This window comes from Hyaena hyaena, unplaced genomic scaffold, assembly GCF_003009895.1.
Source record: "Hyaena hyaena isolate Hyena2069 unplaced genomic scaffold, ASM300989v1 scaffold_244, whole genome shotgun sequence".
Classification (NCBI taxonomy): Eukaryota; Metazoa; Chordata; class Mammalia; order Carnivora; family Hyaenidae; genus Hyaena; species Hyaena hyaena.
The window spans coordinates 1,013,192-1,031,298 of NW_024080876.1; the positions used below are offsets into that span (position 1 = coordinate 1,013,192).

General features: G+C 34.7%; 1 protein-coding gene across 1 annotated transcript in view; it reads left to right on the forward strand.

Annotated features, from left to right (window-relative positions):
* The window catches only part of NAF1 (nuclear assembly factor 1 ribonucleoprotein), a 45,256-nt gene extending 27,907 nt beyond the window's left edge, over window positions 1–17,349 (forward strand). Inside the window, exons 5-8 of the mRNA XM_039244554.1 lie at window positions 5,473–5,633; window positions 9,238–9,289; window positions 12,898–13,000; window positions 16,483–17,349. Coding sequence (XP_039100485.1) covers window positions 5,473–5,633; window positions 9,238–9,289; window positions 12,898–13,000; window positions 16,483–16,946 — 780 coding nt within the window. The 3' untranslated portion in view covers window positions 16,947–17,349. The remainder of the gene's footprint in view (window positions 1–5,472; window positions 5,634–9,237; window positions 9,290–12,897; window positions 13,001–16,482) is intronic.
* The last annotated feature ends 758 nt before the right edge of the window (window positions 17,350–18,107 follow it).

The following is an 18,107-nucleotide window of genomic DNA, read 5'->3' on the forward strand; positions in this document are numbered from 1 at the left end:
TTTTTAATTCTATAATCGTGACTAATGGTGTTAATATTCAGCTCTTTTGTCATTTGACTTTGAAAGGAATCAGATAAAAATGTAACATTTAAGCCTCTAACTTTAGTTACGTGACATAAGTCTAGAGAAAAAAATTAAATCTATTTCTAAATTTTACATAGAGAGCTTTGTAAATTTAAGAAGTGACAAGCCTTTAAAAAATATTTGATCATAAATGTAAGCACTTTGAAATGATTCCCCAAAATAATGGTGGGGGAGATGAGAGTTGGGAATATCAATTAAACAAGCCATTGATCAGAAAATGGAATTGAATCTGTTTTAGATATTATTTAGACACTAAATTAGTTTTACCTTCAATGTCAAACCTTTGCACATTCTTTCTTTTTCCTCTGCCCTTCAATAATAATGAGCCACAGTGGTAAATATTTTGTATATCTTTTTATTTTTATTTTAATTTCTTTTAAGTTTATTTTGAGAAAAAAGAAAGCATGAGTAGAGGAGGGACAGAGAGAGAGAGAAGAGACTGAAAATCCCAAGCAGACTCCACACTGTCAGTGCAGAGCCTGATGCAGGGCTTGAACTCACGAACTGTGAGATCATGACCTGAGTCAAAGTCAGTTGCTCAGCCCACAGAGCCACTCCAGGACCCCTGTATATCATTTTAAATTCATTGAAATCGTATAAGCAAGTGAAATTACTCAAAGATCACAAAGTTAGAAAGGAACAAAACTGAGTTTACAACTAACCCAGTAGGTCTGTGTGATACATTTCTCTTACACCTTCCTCCCCCTTCCGTACTGATTTGACGAAGATACCTTGGATTTGTGTTTCTACCTTTTGCCCTTTTTTTCCCTTAATGATGATTAGTTGCTTCTGATGAATGATGAATAAAATTTTATTTCAAAAAATTTTTTTTTAACATTTATTCATTTATGAGAGAGAGATAGAGTGTGAGTGAGGGAGGGGCAGAGAGAGGTAGACACAGAATCTGAAGCAGGCTCCAGGCTCAGCTGTCAGCACAGAGCCTGACGCAGGGCCCGAACCCATAAGGGGTGAGATCATGACTTGAGCCGAAGTCAGACGCTTAACTGACTGAGCCACCCAGGCGCCCCTAAAATTTTATTTTTAATGTTTAACTCTTTAATATCAGGGGATTTAAAAATTGACCAACCTGTGCAATATATTATCCCTGTGCAATGTGACTTACTTGTTTTGCATTTAGTTTTCAGTATTTGATAGAACAGGTTTGTTTTTATGATTATATATTTTATTTTTTAATAAGACAGATGTTTTTCCTGTCAGATATTGAGCAGAAGTTTTTACTTTTTTTTTTTTTTAAAGGAAGACTTTCTATACAGCCTTGATTGGTAGTATGTGTTGATTTTCTAAAGTATTGTTCAAAACAGTGTTTTTATTTTCCCAGCAACTTGTGAAGTAATAATACACAGGATGGTTGAAATAATCATTTACTCTAACCAATGAACTAGAATATTTTTATTTTCTTAATTTTTATTAGTAGGAAGTCAAAATAGTAATTGATAGAATTCTTTCTGGCTGTGGAGGTTCATTTCCCCCTTTCCTCTATTGGTAGTTTAGCCAGAAAGTGGCTCAGCTGGAATAACAGTTGAGGCCTTTGGTAATGGCATTCTTTGAAGGCTGTTGTCAGAGCAGCAATATGCAGACATAAATGGTCTCCCGGCATGATCGTTCCTGGGCCAGGAGATTCTTTGATCTGCTTCTCTTTTCCTGTAGGTACTGGGATTACCTAGTCCCTCGTAGGCTGACTCCTAAGTACATAACGTGTGTGGGGAGAGGGAGAGTGCAGCTGATTCTCTCTTGGAGCGTTCTCAACGCATGTTTAGCCAGCTGACTCATGCTGGCCCTCAGCCACTGGAACTTTTGCCAGGCTGCATGTAGAACATCTAAGCCTCGACTATGCTGTAGAATGAGAATTTGGGGGAATGAATGTACTTCTCTGCTTGTCAGTTGTTTTCCTAATGGACCCTATGCTAGATCTGTATAATGTGGTAGTGGTGTGTGTTTGTGACCTCTGTGTGTGACAGGAATCCTTTGAGGTCTTTTAGCAAAATGATACCGCTTTTAAATAAGAGTAAGTATCATAAGCTAGAGCCAAGTGGAAGGACACTGAAAACTACCTCTCAAATGGCAGAGCAAGTATAAAACATTAGTTGGATTAAATTTTTGTGAGTATTTCTATGGAATATGTACTATTTAGGGTATAAAGGAAGCTTTCTACCTTCTCCAAAGTAAATATCTTAGACCTCATTATCATTGTTTCTCACACTGTTGTCTCAGCCATTCCTTTCCTTGTACCTGTAGTCAGGATTTCTTGCAGAACCCTCAACGGCAGGTCTGAAGACTGAGCAAGGGAGACACTGTGGGGTGAGTGGGCTGGCCTGAGCCCTGCTTTGTCTGGAGTCGTTCTTCACAGTTTAGCTTTCAGGTTTTAGCCAGTCTAAAATCTATACTTCGAAGCCGATAGTAGTTTAAAATATTGTCAAATCCTTTTTTTTTTTTTCCTGTAACTCTGGATTAGCTAAATTGCTTGTGTGAACCCAGTTAAGTGTTCCTGTGGCTATTCAAGGTAGGAGCATAGATACTACTCAGTTTTGGTGTAAGCCATTCACAAATGGAGCTTCCTGTTACCTGCTGTATGTGGTGTTATTTTACTTAAAACTTTATGATTTTCTCATAGGTATGGCTCATAAACACTTAAGACCTTAAGAATAGTGAACTAAGCGTGCTTTAATTTTTTTTTAAATGTTCATTTGTATTAGAGAGAGAGAGGCAGAGCATGAGAAGGGGAGGGGCAAAGAGAGAGGGAGGCTCTGAAGCAGGCTCCAGGCACTGAGTGGTCAGCACAAAGCCTGACCTGGGGCTTGAACCCACAAACTATGAGATCATGCATGACCTGAGCCAAAGTTAGATGCTTAATGGGCTAAACCACCCAGGCGCCCCTAAGCATGCTCTGATTTTATCCAAGAATTTTGAATGTTAGTTAAAACTAGTTTCTATATAAACCTAAGGCTATTAAGGCATTGCTCTAGCGAAATCATTTCTTAGTTAGGAAGTGGAATTCTTTATCCAGGGAACCAGTCTTTGGGAAATAGCTTCATGTACCAGGTTGCAAACAATGATTATTATACTCTTACAGGAAACTTTACAAAAATATTTTTTTATCCCTGTCCAAACTTTGAAGAATCAGGTTTTGTCCATATTTATCAAAGGAGTTTAAAAAGAATTTTTAAGACTTTATAAAAAAATTATTTTAAATATTTGGCGGAGTGCAAGTGGGAGAAGGGCAGAGAAAGGCGTACAGAGGCTGTGGAGCAGGCTTTGCACTGACAGGCTGACAGGAGAGACCCCGATGTGGGGCTTGATGAACTCATGAATCCGCGAGATCATGACCCAAGCCAAAGTCGGACTCTCAACTGACTGAACCACCCAGGTGCCCCCAAGAATTGTTGAGACTTTTAAAACAGTGACAAGATAATCCATTACTTTATGTGATGTGAGCCAGTAAGAGTTATGTTCCAGGATATCCCTTCTGTCCTTTGCAATTCTGGTTGGAAGAGGTCTACTCTTTGTATCTAGATCCTTTCAAAGCAACTTTGCTGTTTTTTTTTTTTTTTAAGATTAATTTTTTATGCTATTAGTGTTATTTCAGAATATGTCGCCATTATAATTGTATTGAATACTACTAGTTGTTTTTAGGGTAATCATGTCTTCAGAATATTGGTACCCTATTTTATGCCTCATTGAAAATTAATAAAACCTTGAATGGTATACTTAAGAGATTAAAATGAGAATATTTACTATCAAAAATCAAGAACTGAGAATGTACTAAAACATTTTTTCAGTACAGTTGGTTTAATATGGTCAAAGCTGTTTGGAAAATTAGTAATTTCTTTTAAGTTTATTTATTTTGAGAGAGAGAGAGCACACAAGAGCATGAGTGGAGAAGGGGCAGAGAGAGAGACAGAGAGAGAGGAGAAAGAGACTCCCAAGCAGGCACTGCACAGTTAGCGCTGATTTGGAGCTTAATGTTAAGGTTCATGAGATCGTGGCTTGAGCCGAAATCTAGAGTCAGGTGCTTAACTGACTCAGCTACCCAGGTGCCCTGAAAGTTGTAATTTATATCCAGGGTTTTAATAATAACCATACTCTTGGCTCCAATAATTCTGCCCCTTGCCAATGAATTTTCCAGAAGACTAAAGTACATAACTTTACAAGATATTCACATGGGACCATTTATTATATTGACCAGATTGAAAGCTCCCTAAATGTCCTGTAAGACAAGTTAATATATTGTTCCAGATCTATAAAGGAGTATGATATAGCTACCAAAATTATACTTACGAAGAACATGGAAAAACTTAATGCAACTTTGCTTTAAAAGGGAGTAGTATACGAAACTACAATATGATCTCAAAAGGAAAAATTTACTAGTAGAAAAAAAAGACTAAAAGTCTACACTGATCACAGTCATGGTCCCGTTTTCTATAACATACATATATTTATTACCACAAGCATTATTTTTAAAAATTTAAGTATTTCTTTTCTTTTTTTTTTTTTTTTTTAATGTTTTATTTATTTCTAGGAGAGAGGAAGACAGCGTGAACAGGGGAGGGTCAGAGAGAGAGGGAGTCACAGACTGAAACAGGCTCCAGGCTCTGAGCTGGCAGTCAGCACAGAGCCCGACGCGGGGCTCGAACCCACGAACCGCGAGATCATGACCTAAGCGAAAGTCGGACGCCCAACCGACTAAGCCACCAGGCGCCCCTTAAGTATTTCTTTTGAGAAGAGCTTGAAAACGAGAGGCTTCCTTTTATCATTCTTAAACCATTTTCAGAAAGAAAATATGTACTAAAAGTACTTCCTTTAAATAAAAGTTAAAGGCTGTATAGCTTCTTTGGTTTTTGAAAAATAAGCAACTTCAAGTTCAAATCTACTTTTCTAAGTTTTGAATTAGAAACAATTGTGGTTTAATTTTATGAAAATGTTGACTACCATATAGGAACAGCAGAAATGATTGAATACCCATTAAAGCAGAAACTAGCTTTTAAGTTTTGTGTCATAAGAGTCCAAGTGACACACAAAGTTACCCATTGTAATTCTTTTCTTCATACTTTACGACTTAAGTGAGGAATAATTAAAAAAATTCATAATTTATATCTAATTGGTATACCACTAAACTGATTTGAATTTAGTAAGGAACAAACTTGTTACACTTGTTTTAAATTCATAAAAAGGAAATCTGTATTGAGTTGATGCATTTATAATCAAAATATGAAGACTATGAGTATGCAAAAATGACCTAATTAGAAATATAATTTTTTGTTCTGTCATGACAAAATTACCTTATAACAATGATCAGTTTTTAAAAACTATTAACTAACTTTTTTTTTTTTACATATTAAAGGAGGTCTTTATGTTTCTTCTGTTTTGTAGATATTTGAGATATTTGGACCTGTTGCACATCCATTTTATGTGTTACGATTTAATTCTTCAGAGCATATTGAGAGTAAAGGTATTAAAATAAAAGACACTATGTATTTTGCCCCTTCAATGAAAGACTTCACCCAATACATATTCACAGAAAAACTTAAACAGTAAGTATGTTATTGATATGTTAGTTGCTGTCTGCCTATCTGGTATTTATATTTTAGGAATAATTTTCAGTGAAGGTCATTCCTTATTCTTAAGTATCTGTCTTCCAAACAGTTCATTTATTTTCCTAATGACATTTCTGAAAGGTACAATTTGTTATCATCTTTATAGGTAGAGATGATTTATATCTTTGACCCAAAATGACATAGTCAACTAGTAGGAATACATTTGGACCTTGTAAAGTTTCTGAATTCTAATTCATATTTTTTCCATTATATACTTTTCTAATACACATGCTATTTCAGTATTAGCATTACCACTCAAAAAGAATTCTTTTCCACTTTAAATAAAACTATTTAGTTTGGATTACATTATAGGCTTACCTAGTAAAACTATGTAATTCTCAAGAAAAAAACCAAAATGAGTACATTACAGGTTGATTATGAATTATAAATTTCTAGAAGAGATAATGAAAATGTGTTCCTGAAAAGTTGTGTATCAAGTTGATAAATGGTTGCTTTAACCAACAAACTACTGCTCTTCCTTTTGTAAGATGCTAAATGATGCCCATGGCATATGGAAGTAATATTTCTGCATGTTTATGGTACTCCTTAATTTTGCATTTTCTATGTGTTAATTGTGTTGCCAGATGTTAGCTGTAGAGCTGTTTTTATTAGTTGACCTTGTTATAATTATATAATTTAATTTTTATATTAAATAAGTGGCATATAGTTCAAGTAGAATAGATTTTTTGGGGGAAAAAAGTTGAATGCTTTGGAAAGATGAAGTGAATATGAGCCACTTAAAAATATTGTAAAATTAGGAGTGGAAGAAAGATTTCAATTTCAGAAGATTGTGGGAGGAAAAGGGATTCTAAATCCAAAAATACTTTGCATTCAATTTGACACTCAAGTCCCTTTTAGGTCTAGCTCTCTCTTGATGGGAAACTTGAAGCATTAGAAATGTGGTTTTTGCAGAATATACAAGGGGAACTTCAGTCAGTGAGTAGCCTTGGTGCTACATCAAAAGTACTAGCTAGTCCTGATGGCATGGCAAAAAACCTCTAAAGTATTTACATATTAAATCAAGTCTCTGAATTTAATTTGTCATTTTAGAGATGAACATATTGTTCCTGATAAGTCATTAAGCTTATGTTTAAGAATCCACACAATTATCTGAGGGAAACATCTTGCCTGAGTTCTTCAGGTTGGTGAGGTTGATTTTTCTAAATAACTACTTTGAAAAGAAAGGTGACTTAAATAGACAGTAAAGTCATGTTTTAAAATCATTCCTTAAGGGGCAAGTGGGTGGCTCAGTAGGTTTAGTATTCTGACTCTTGGATTTTGGGATCTCAGTTCGTGATCCCAGAGTCGTGTGATCCAACCTCCTGTGTCGTGCTCCGAGCTGAGTGTGGAGCCTGCTTGGGATTCTCTGTCTCTCTCCCTCTGTCCCTCTCCCCCACTCACGTTCTCTCTCAAATAAAATAAAATACACTAAAAATAAAATCACTTCTTTTTTTTTTTTAATTTGTTTTAATGTTTTATTTATTTTTAGGAGAGAGAGAAAGAGACAGCGTGAGCAGGGGAGGGTCAGAGAGAGAGAGTCACAGACTCTGAATCAGGCTCCAGGCTCTGAGCTGGCAGTCAGCACAGAGCCGGACGTGGGGCTCGAACCCACGAACTGCGAGATCATGACCTAAGCGAAAGTCGGACGCTTAACCGACTAAGCCACTCAGGCGCCCCTAAAATCACTTCTTAAATTCTGCTTTAAATATTAGGATGTTGCTGTAGTTATGCCATAATTTTAACTAAAAATTTTGTTTTAATGCTTTTTAAATTTATTTTTGAGAGAAAGACAGCATGAGCTGAGGAGGAACACAGAGAGAGACATAGAATCTGAAGCAGGCTCCAGGCTCTGAGCTGTCAGCACAGAGCCTGATGCAGGGCTCGAACCCACAAACCGTGAGATCATGACCTGAGCCGAAGTTGGATTCTTAACCGACTGAGCCACCCAGGCGCCTCAGCCATAATTTTAACTTTTAAAAATTAAATATTTTAGCTTAAAACATAAAAGGATTTCCTGAAGACATTTACTGAATAGATATTAAATAGTAGACGAAGTCTTTGTTCTTGATTTGCAAGAATAAGAATTTTGTCCTGGAAAGAAAAAATAAACTAAAGAATTGGGAAATTAAGCCCACCCTCCAGAAGCCCTACCTGACAAAGATTATTCTATTTTAAACTGGATTTTGGTGTTTGCATGGGAACTCAGTGGACCACTTTGGCTTTGAGGTAGAGAAGTCCAGTTCCTCTCTAGCTTATCCACCTCCAGTAAGGCTGTTTTAATTTTGGTTTCCCATGAGCTTACTTTCTTACTAAGTGCTTTTTGAAATATTGCTTGATCTCTTTAGTAGATTTTGGTTTTCTGTGGTAAATGTACTAATGGGGAACTTTCCCCATGTGCGTCTTTAAGCCTCATGCTAAGGGCACCCCAGGCCATGAGATGGCACATATGCTACAAGGAGACTGGAGCTGTGTTAAATGCATGGGTGTAAGCTAATAATTATTGGGTAATAGCTTTTTTGTAAGTAGAAAAATCGTTAATAGTGCCCTCACATACAGGGTCAAAGTTTTGAACCAAAAGAGCGGACTTCATGATTTTCATATTCTGCTAGCCCGTTGGCATCTGTAAGTTGATTTTTATGGATTATGGATTAATATATTAATGATTTTAATGAATTAATAACTGAGAACCTCATTTATTTTTGAGATTTAATATAAAGCAGTGAGGACATCTGAAGTTTTGTAATATTTTAATATAATCGAGTAACAAGATATTGTCAAACTTAAAAAGATTAAAAAGATAAAGATGAGCTTTTAGAAATCTTAGTCCTACTTAATAATATATGTACTACTATTGGTTGTAGAGTGTAAAACTTTCTACTAAAAACTAGTTCATGCTTGTGATTAAACTGTCCTTCAGACTCTTCAAAATTCTTTCTTACCAAATGAGAGAACTTTTTTCCACCCTCTGCTTTCAAAAACACTGTTGGAATAAGGTTTGGTTACTCGTGCAGTATCATTGATTTCCTTCAGGTAAATAGAGGAAGAATATTATGTTGTTATCTCCACCATTAAACCTGTAAAATCTTAAATAAGGGAAGGCCTTCTAGTCATTTTGTATCCTTAGCACTGGAACAGTGTCTGACCTATAGTTAGTGGAGAATAAGCCTTAGTTGAAGTGAGCTTTATGAACGAAGCTCAGTCTCAGCAGTCAAAGTCTTTGCCTCTGGAGATGCTTATGAACCGCAAAACCACTTTCCTCTGCACACCGCACACAGCCTTGGCTTCTCATTCTGATTTCCCTGGTGCTAATATTTATATGTGTCCAGATCTTGTGTTTTCCTTATGAGGTTCCCACATCTTCTGAAATAAGGGAAGAATATATACATGGTTCTTTATTTTTTGCTCTTGTTTTCATGTATATTACAAAATTAAGGTTTGAGCTCATGTCTTCTACTTTATTATTTTCTATACCATTAACTAATAAACAGCAGAATCTTAAGTACTTCTTGTTTTCTTTTGACTTTTTATTTTCTCTTTCTAGGGATAGGGGATCAGATGCATCATGGAAGAATGATCAGGAACCACCACCAGAAGTAAGTATGTCTCTTTACACAATATTTTAGGAGTAAAGCAGGACTTGATTTTATAAATTCATAATACTTGACCTTAATGAGGTCCTTAAATGCTGCTTGGCAGTCATACTGCCATCCTTGGGCCTGTGTGATCTCCTCATCTCCCAGATGACCCCTCAATGAGAGCTTTTGATTGATGAGTTTAGGGGAAAAAATTTTTTTTAAGTTTCTTTGGGAAAAAAATATTTTTAGTCATATTCTAATGTTAGCTTATCAATTTCCTCATAATTTACTATGTTTTTAATCAGATTTTTGTGGACAGCTGGTAAAGGAAAAGTTATTTAAAAAATTTTATTCTTTAATTTAGTAAATTAAACATGTCAGACATGAAGACATTTATTAATGGTGCATTTTAATAAGCTGCCTGTCTTTTAGAGGTACAAAATCATTAGAATCAGGGCACCTGGGTGGCTCAGTTGGTTAAGCATCCAACTCTCGGTTTTGGCTCAGGTCATAACCTCCTCGTTCATGGGTGTGAGTGCTGTGTCCATTGAGGAGCCTGCTTGGGATTTTCTCGCCCTCTCTGTCCCTCCCCTGCTCATGGTGTCTGTCTGTCTCTCTCTCTCAAAATAAATAAACTTTAAAAAAATCATCAGAATCTACCTACCTCTTCAGTTTTCATATAATTACCTTCCTAGAAAGAGAACTCTTGATTTTCTTTCTTGAATCCCTGTCAGTGAAATTAGTTTTATGTCCCAAAGTAGCTTGACAATTTTTTTAGAGCTGTGGAATAGTCAGGAATAATGAGTATTTAACTTTCCATGGAGATGTTTAAGCAAATTTTCTTTTTTTTTAAGTTCTTCAAATACAAAAATTGCAGCATGGAGTGTATATATTTCTTGAAAAAAGTATCAATTTATACAATGTAACAAAATATATAAATGAGAATTTTTAAATGTACTAATTCTGATGAAGTTTCTCAGTATTATAAATTATTGGTATTTGTAGATTTAACTTTGTTCATTTTAGATGTTTTTAGGCAATGCTGAAGATTCATGCTAGTTTCTAATTTTGCTGAGGCGTGAATCAGGTACTGCTCCCTTAGAGGGTCACTTAGCCAGGGAGTGATCCTAGTTTAATATCTACATTACTGTGAGATTATGTTTTCTAGTTTATGTTAGGTATACATGTGATTTCCATTAAGGCTCTGAAGGCTCACTTAATGTCTTAGTTATTCTGAGGGTATCTTAGTAGTGAAATTGTATGTTTTTAAAGTATTTGAGAAAATTCACAAAGGTCTTAAATACATTCCTTGTGAAATGCAAATATTCTGATACATCCCGTTGTTTCAGACCTAAGCTTTGAACTGCTAATTATGGTAATGTTAACTGGTTATAAAATTGGCATGATTAGGTTAATTTTAAAATGAAATCTCAGTGTACTACATGGGGTGTTTTGGGCTTTTTGTTTGTTTTTGAAGTAGTTGACTGTCCCTTATTTCTGTAATAAGAAAACTTCTTGAGATTTAAAGTTTATTATGATGAAATTTTGTAGTATAGGATTATTGCCTGACATTAATCATAGATTGTGTATAAGGAATGCATGTTCTTCATTTCTGTATTTATGTCTGATTCATGAATATGTAGTTTGTAGTTGAATTAAGGTATTTGACTAAATTTAAATTACTATGTATACAAGAAACATGTGAATTTTTTTCTGACTTTAGGAGATGATAGCAAAATTATTGCCAAAGCAGTCTCTAAAATAAACCAGTGCCAATTAAAATCCTTTAATACCTCCCTCCTGCTCTTAGAACATGCCCAATGGCTGGCTTGTAAGTTCTTTATTCTCCAGTTTCATCATCTGATTTCACTATATAGGAAGCTTTCACTTTGCTTTACAGAACCAATTTCATGTCTCAAGTATACTATGCCTTTGCACATATTCTCACATATTCTCACTCCTTGAAATCTCTTTCCTTTATTTTTACTGCTAATTTCTTTTTTTTTAATGTTTTTTAATGGTTTATTTATTTCTAGAAGAGAGAGAAAGAGACATCGTGAGCAGGGGAGGGTCAGAGAGAGAGGGAGTCGCAGACTCTGAATCAGGCTCCAGGATCTGAGCTGGCAGTCAGCCTAGAGCCCGATGCGGGGCTCGAACCCACGAACTGCGAGATCATGACCTAAGCGAAAGTCAGACGCTTAACCGACTGAGCCACCCAGGCGCCCCTTTACTGCTAATTTCTTAGAGATTTATCTTGAGTCTCATAACAAAAATCTCCCTTGCCCTTTTTTTTCTCTCCAGCCCCATACTCCCACAGCACTAAGCATAGTGCTTGTTTATTGGCTTTTTAATCTCATTTGAACAACATCAGGGAAAACAATGTTTTCCATCTGATCTCAAAACTTTTCTAGTGTTTGGCAGATGCCAGATTTAACATGAGCTTAAAAATGTTAGCACTTTGAGATCAGCAATAGAGTATCATGTATTTGAAGGTACTAACATTAGTTGATACTTTTTAATTTAATTACAGATTCTGAGGTGTATGGACTCTTGGTTCTTGGAAAATTTGATCTTTCAGCAAGGCTATACTGAAAGTCTCATAAAAAGACTTTCATATACATTTTATTTCTCTTAATGTGTATGCATGCATACACAGTGAGCCTGCTTTTATACATATATATATATGTCTGCTTTTATATATATATATATATATATATATATATGTATGTATGTATGTATGTGAAACATATCTGTTACTGATATTAATAGAATAATAAAATCATTCTAAGAAGCCATAATATATATAGCTTTTAACCTGGGTATTTGGGCTATAACAGTGAATCTCAGTTCTTACTTACTCTTGTAAATAAGACTGGCTCTTCCCATTTGTAATTTAAAATGATTTCCTCTTGGAAGTTGGATCATCATGTATCTGCTTATCTAATAAGCCTTTCCCTGCAGTCCAATCTAAATAGCATCTGCAGTGATTTTCTCTGCCTTTATTTTGCCTTATTATTTATTTACAGCCCTTAATATACCTGACATTATATTATTAAAAGATAATTATTAACTAAGATTATTAATGCCTATAAAGTGTTTAGAACAATACCTGGTATATAATATATATATATATATATATATATATATATATATATAAGCTTTTAAATATTTTTTGTATTAGATGTGATAATTTCTTTTATTTCCTTATTCCTAATTATTCCTTCCCTTTAGCATTGTTTGTTAGCTGGCACTCTGAATATTGACTCTTAACCTTGAGGTTAGTCTTCTAGCTAAAGAATACCCATATTCTTTATGGAATATCTGAAGGTTGTTAAAGATTGACATTTTAAAGTTACCAAGCTGGGGGGAGCGCAAAAAGTTACCTATCTGAAGCTTTCTAGAAATTAAAAAAGAAAAAGCCTTGAGTACTCTGGCCTGTGTTAATTAAGAATTAATTCAGATATTATTAGAAAATATTAAATATCAAAAAGAGTTACATTCTTTTATTATTATTATTATTATTTAGCGTCAGTGTTAAGTAATAGGCTGCTTCTCACTTCCAAGTGTGTACCAGTGAATATGGGTAAATCCATATGACATAATCTATGTATATTTTCCTCTCTAAGGCCTTAGATTTCAGTGATGATGAAAAGGAAAAAGAAGCCAAACAGAGGAAAAAATCTCAGATTCAAGGCCGGAAAAAATTCAAGTCTGAATCTAATGAATCAAGTGAGTAAATGCAATAGTGATTTTAATCTTCATTTAGATTTATATAAGTTCATCACTAATAAAACTGAAAGAAACCTCTGAATTCTCTTTTTACTTCCTGGCATCTGTCTACCATTGGAGGCATTACACGGCATGAAATGTGATGGAAGAGAGCCACAAGCAGTGGAGTGTTAACCATTAGTTTTTCAAGCATAAGGACGTAAAAATGGCTTCCAGGGATAGATAAAAGCTTGTTAATCAGATGTGTGTGTAGGCATTTTGTTCTTAAGAAACCTCTTTGCTTCTGTGTTTAGAATTAAATGATACAGTACTTAACTATCTAAATCAAGGTATTTTGTGTTTTAACATGCATTTCCTTTTATTATACCTTTCCTGTTTTCTTTTCCCTTTTTTAAAACTAAACTTTTGTAGGCTTATATGTGCTGTTGGAAGAAATAATAAGAGATTTCTGGCATGCCTGTTACGTAGTTTCTTGACATGATAACATCTTGTAGAACTAGACAGTACAGTATCACAACCTCCACCATAGTGACATTGATACAATCAAGATTCAGAATATTTCCATCACAGAAAAAGATCCCTCGTGTTGCCTTTTTATAGTCACTCCCACTTCCCTCCCTCCCACCTTCTTAACTCTTGCCAATCACTAATCTTTTCTCCATTTCTGGAATATATTTTGTCATGTCAAGAATGGTTTATAAATGGAGCCCTACAATATGTACCTTTAGGGATTGGTTTTTGTCACTGAGCATAATTTCCCAGAGATTCATGCAAATTGTTTTATTTGTCAAATTTGTTTCTTTTCATTTCAAAGTAGTATTCCATGGTGTAAATATACTACAGATTGTTACCAGTCATGCATCGAAAGACATCTGGGTTGTTAATAATTTGGGGTTATAGGAATAAAGTTGTGTTAAGTATTTGTGTACAGGTTTTTGTGTAAACACAACTTTTCATTTCTCTGGGATAAATGTCTATGAGTACAGTTGCTGAATTATATGGTAGTTGGATTCCCATTACCAGTGTATAAGTGACTCAGTTTCTCTGCATTCTCACCAGCATTTGGTTTTGTCACCATTTTTTATTTTAGCCATTCTGATAGGTGTGTACTGATAATCAAATTGTGATTTTTAACTTGCATTTTTCTAATGGCTAAGGATTTTAAACATCTTTCCATGTCCTTGTTTACTATCTGTATGTCTTCTTCAGTGATGGATTTGTTCATATCTTTTGCCCATTTTGTAACTGTATTTCTGCTTTTTTTACTCTTGTTATGAGAGTTTGTACATAGTTTGTTCCAGCCTGTAGCTTGCGTTTTTATCCTCTCAAGAGAGCCATTTGCAGAGCGAAAATTTTTAATTTCAATGAAGCCCCAATATATTATTGGTTTTCTTTTGTGGAATCTGAGGATTTCTTGCCCAGACATACGTTCCAATAGATTTTTCTCCTCTATTTTTTCTTCTAACAGTTTTCCAAGTTATTTCAGCTATTCTCGTTGCTTTGCTTTTCCATATGCGTTTTATAAGAATCTCTATTGACAAAAAATCCTGCTGGGATTTTGATGGGAATTGTTTTAAATTTGTCTGTTGGTTTGGAGATAATTAATATGTTAGTATATTGAGTCTTCCATTGCACAAACATGGTGTATAACACCTCTGTTAATTTAGATCTTTGTTTTTTTCCAGCAGAATTTTGTAGTGTTTAGAATATATATCCTGTACTTTTTTTTTATTAGTATACACCTCAGTATTTCATTTTCAGCTCATTGTAAATGGTTTTGCATTGTTAATGCCAGCGTCCATGTGTTTGTTGCTAGAATGTAGAAATAAAATTAACATTTGTTTAGCTTCTATCTTGTGACCTTGTAGAACTCACTAGTTCTAGGAGTTATTTTGTTTGAGATTTTCTACTTAGCCAACTACATCAGTTGAAAATAGGGACAGTATTCCTTTTTTGTTGTTCAGACTGTATGTTTGAGTTTTTTGGGTTTTTTGTTTTGTTTTGTCTCCCTTTCTTACTGGCTCTATCCTCTGGCACTGTGTTGAATAAATGTGCCGCCTTCTTGATTATAAAAGAAAACTTTGTCTTTCATCATTAAGTATAACATTAGGTATAGGATTTTCGAGAACAACAATTGTTTTTATCAAGTTAAGTTCCCATCTATTCTTATTTATTATTTGGAGCTTTAAAAAAAATTATGACTGAGGAGTATTAAATTTTGACAGTACTTTTTCTGCATTGAGAGGATGATAAGATTTTTTGTCATTAGCCTGTTAATGAAGTAGATTACACTGGTTTTAGAATATTCAGCCAGCCTTTGCATCCCTGGAGTAAACCAGAGGTGGTCATGGTGTATAATTCTTTACATATATTGTTAAATTCACTTGTCTCCCTCTTTTTTTGGTGATTTTCTTTGTTCTGAAACCTACTTTTTCTGATATTAATGTAGCTACCCCTTTCTTTTGATTGTTTGCATGTTGTATCTTTTTTTATCCTTTTACTTTCAACCTAACGGTGTCCTTTGAAGTGAATTTCTTCAAGAAATTTTATGTTTTTTAATCCACTCTGCCAACCATTCCCTCTGTTTTAATTGATGTATTTAGACCATTCGTGTTTAATGTAGTTATTAATATGCCAGGGCTTACGTCTGCCCTTTACTGTTTATTGCCTCTTGTTTTCATTTCTGTTTTTTCTGCCTGCCTGTGGGTACTGTAACTTTTTTTTGAATTCCATTTTGATTTCTCTGTAGTGTTTTTGAATGTGTTGTATTAACTTTCCAGTGGTTGCTGTAGGTATCAAATTGTGTGTATATTATTTATCACAGTCCACTGATGTAATTGTTTTACCAGTTTGTGTGCATTGTAGAAACTTTACCTCTTTATGTCCTTTTATTTTTCTCTAGTTTTTAATATAAATTGCATTAAATACTTCATATATATCCAATTAGAATCACAATAACTGTTACAATATTTGCTTTAACCATCAAACATAATTTAGAAAACTCAGAGAAGGACATTTTATTGTATTTATTCATATTTTTGTTGTGTTCTTTCCTCCTTCCTCATGATTTCAAGTTTCTTTTATTGTTTCTGTTCACAAAACTTGCTTTAGTCATTCTATCAGGGTAGGTGTGCTGCAGATAAATTAGTTTTTCTTTATTGTAGAATGTCTTTGGTTTCCCTTTTTCCTGAGGATATTTTGATTCTGTATAGAATTGTACATTGAGTTTTCTTTTAGTACTTGGAAATGTTGTGCCACTTCCATTTGTCTTCCATGGTTTCTTTCGAAATATCTATTGCCCTTCCTGGTACTCTGGCCTTTTGGATTCATTTAAAATTTATAATTTTAAGCCTTATGCCTTTTTAGCTACTGTAAGATATACTGGAAGTCAAAGAAAAGGCATTATTGAAATTTTTCATGTGTTTTTTGATGTATTAAAATTAATTTTAATTTTGTTTTTATGCTTTCTTCCTCACTCACAGGTGAAAATTTTTCCGAAGTACATCAGAATTGGAATGCTCATAGCTCTGCTTCAGAGCATTCAAAAGGATATCGCAACAGAGAATTCACACGAGGATTTTCCCGGGGTAGATATCCTCGACCTTGCCATGGCAGGCCTCCATCGCCACAGTTTTATAACTCAGAACAGATGGTGTTTCAGGAGACATCAGGATTTCCACCTCAGAGGCCAGATAATCCGATTATGCCGCAGTATCCTTTTCCTCCTCCAGTGTTTGACATGCATAATTTTTCACTCCCTCCTCCTCTGCCTCCGCTCCCCCCACCTCCACCGCCTGCATCCGTAAACCTGGGTTGGGCTGCGCCAAACATGGCACCTCATCCATTAATGCCCTTACCGTACTCCATACCCCCACCACCTCCCCCCTTGCCTCCACCCCCTTCTTCTGGAGATAGTAATTCTTCTCATTTTGGATCCTACTACTAGGTGAATGTATACATTTTTGGAGAAATGTGGACTTTTTATATGGGAAGCATTTTTTTTTTTAAGAAAGCAATTATGGAGCTAGATTTTTAACACTGTAAAAATGCTATATGATTCCTTCAGTTGTAAGTTGATACATATTTGTAACCTTTGTGAAACTGTGTCATGAAAATTTCACTTTTGTGGATGGGGATATCCAATTATGTAATAATTAATTAAAAGTTTGAATCCATGCTTTCCCTATTCCTGCTCAGTTAAACAGTGTATATAGGTCTAATAATAGATCTGGAACAACTTTCCTCATGGGTTCAAGTATATTGAACGCATTGATTGTCTTGGTATATCTGAAAATAAGATGTTGAAATCCTATTGAGAGTCTTTAAAATAAACTATTTTTACAAATGTATACTTTGAAAATTGATTTTGATTGTAAATGTAATTTACCAGTAATTTTAAATGTCCTAATTTTTTTTTTAAGAAAAATAAGGATACAGAGAAAGAAAGCCTTCAGTAGTGGTAGAAGTTCTGACTATAATTAAAGTTAACATCGATTAATTATGCACAGGCAAACTTTTCATTATCTGTGCAGATTTCCATTATTTAGGTATTATTCAGTAGATTTCACTATTTAAAGGGGTAGAAGGACTATTCGTGACAAAGTATGTTACTTATTCACAATAAAATATATGTAACCCCATATTAGGATACTATGTCTTTTATATATGTTTCTCAGATTGTCACATGCCTGCTGCAAATTAGTTGCTTAATAAGTATTTATGGAATGACTGACTGAATTTAGAGCTTTTAATTAAAATTCTCCTGAGCGTTCTTTTACATGATGAAATGTAAATGCAAGGAAAATAATGGAATTTTAGAAATAGAAGAGGCCTTAGAAGTAGTTTAAACTAGTCCTCATTTAACAAATAATGAGGAACCTAAGGGTTCCAAGCTTTTTTGTTTTCTTAAATTTTTTTAAATGTCTTATTTATTTCTAAGAGAGAGAGACAGCATGAGCAGGGGAGGGTCAGAGAGAGGGGGAGATACAGAATCTGAAGCAGGCTCCAGGCTCTGAGCTAGCTGTCAGCACAGAGCCCGATGTGGGGCTCGAACCCACGGACCGTGAAATCATGACCTGAGCCGAAGTTGGATGCTTAACCGACTGAG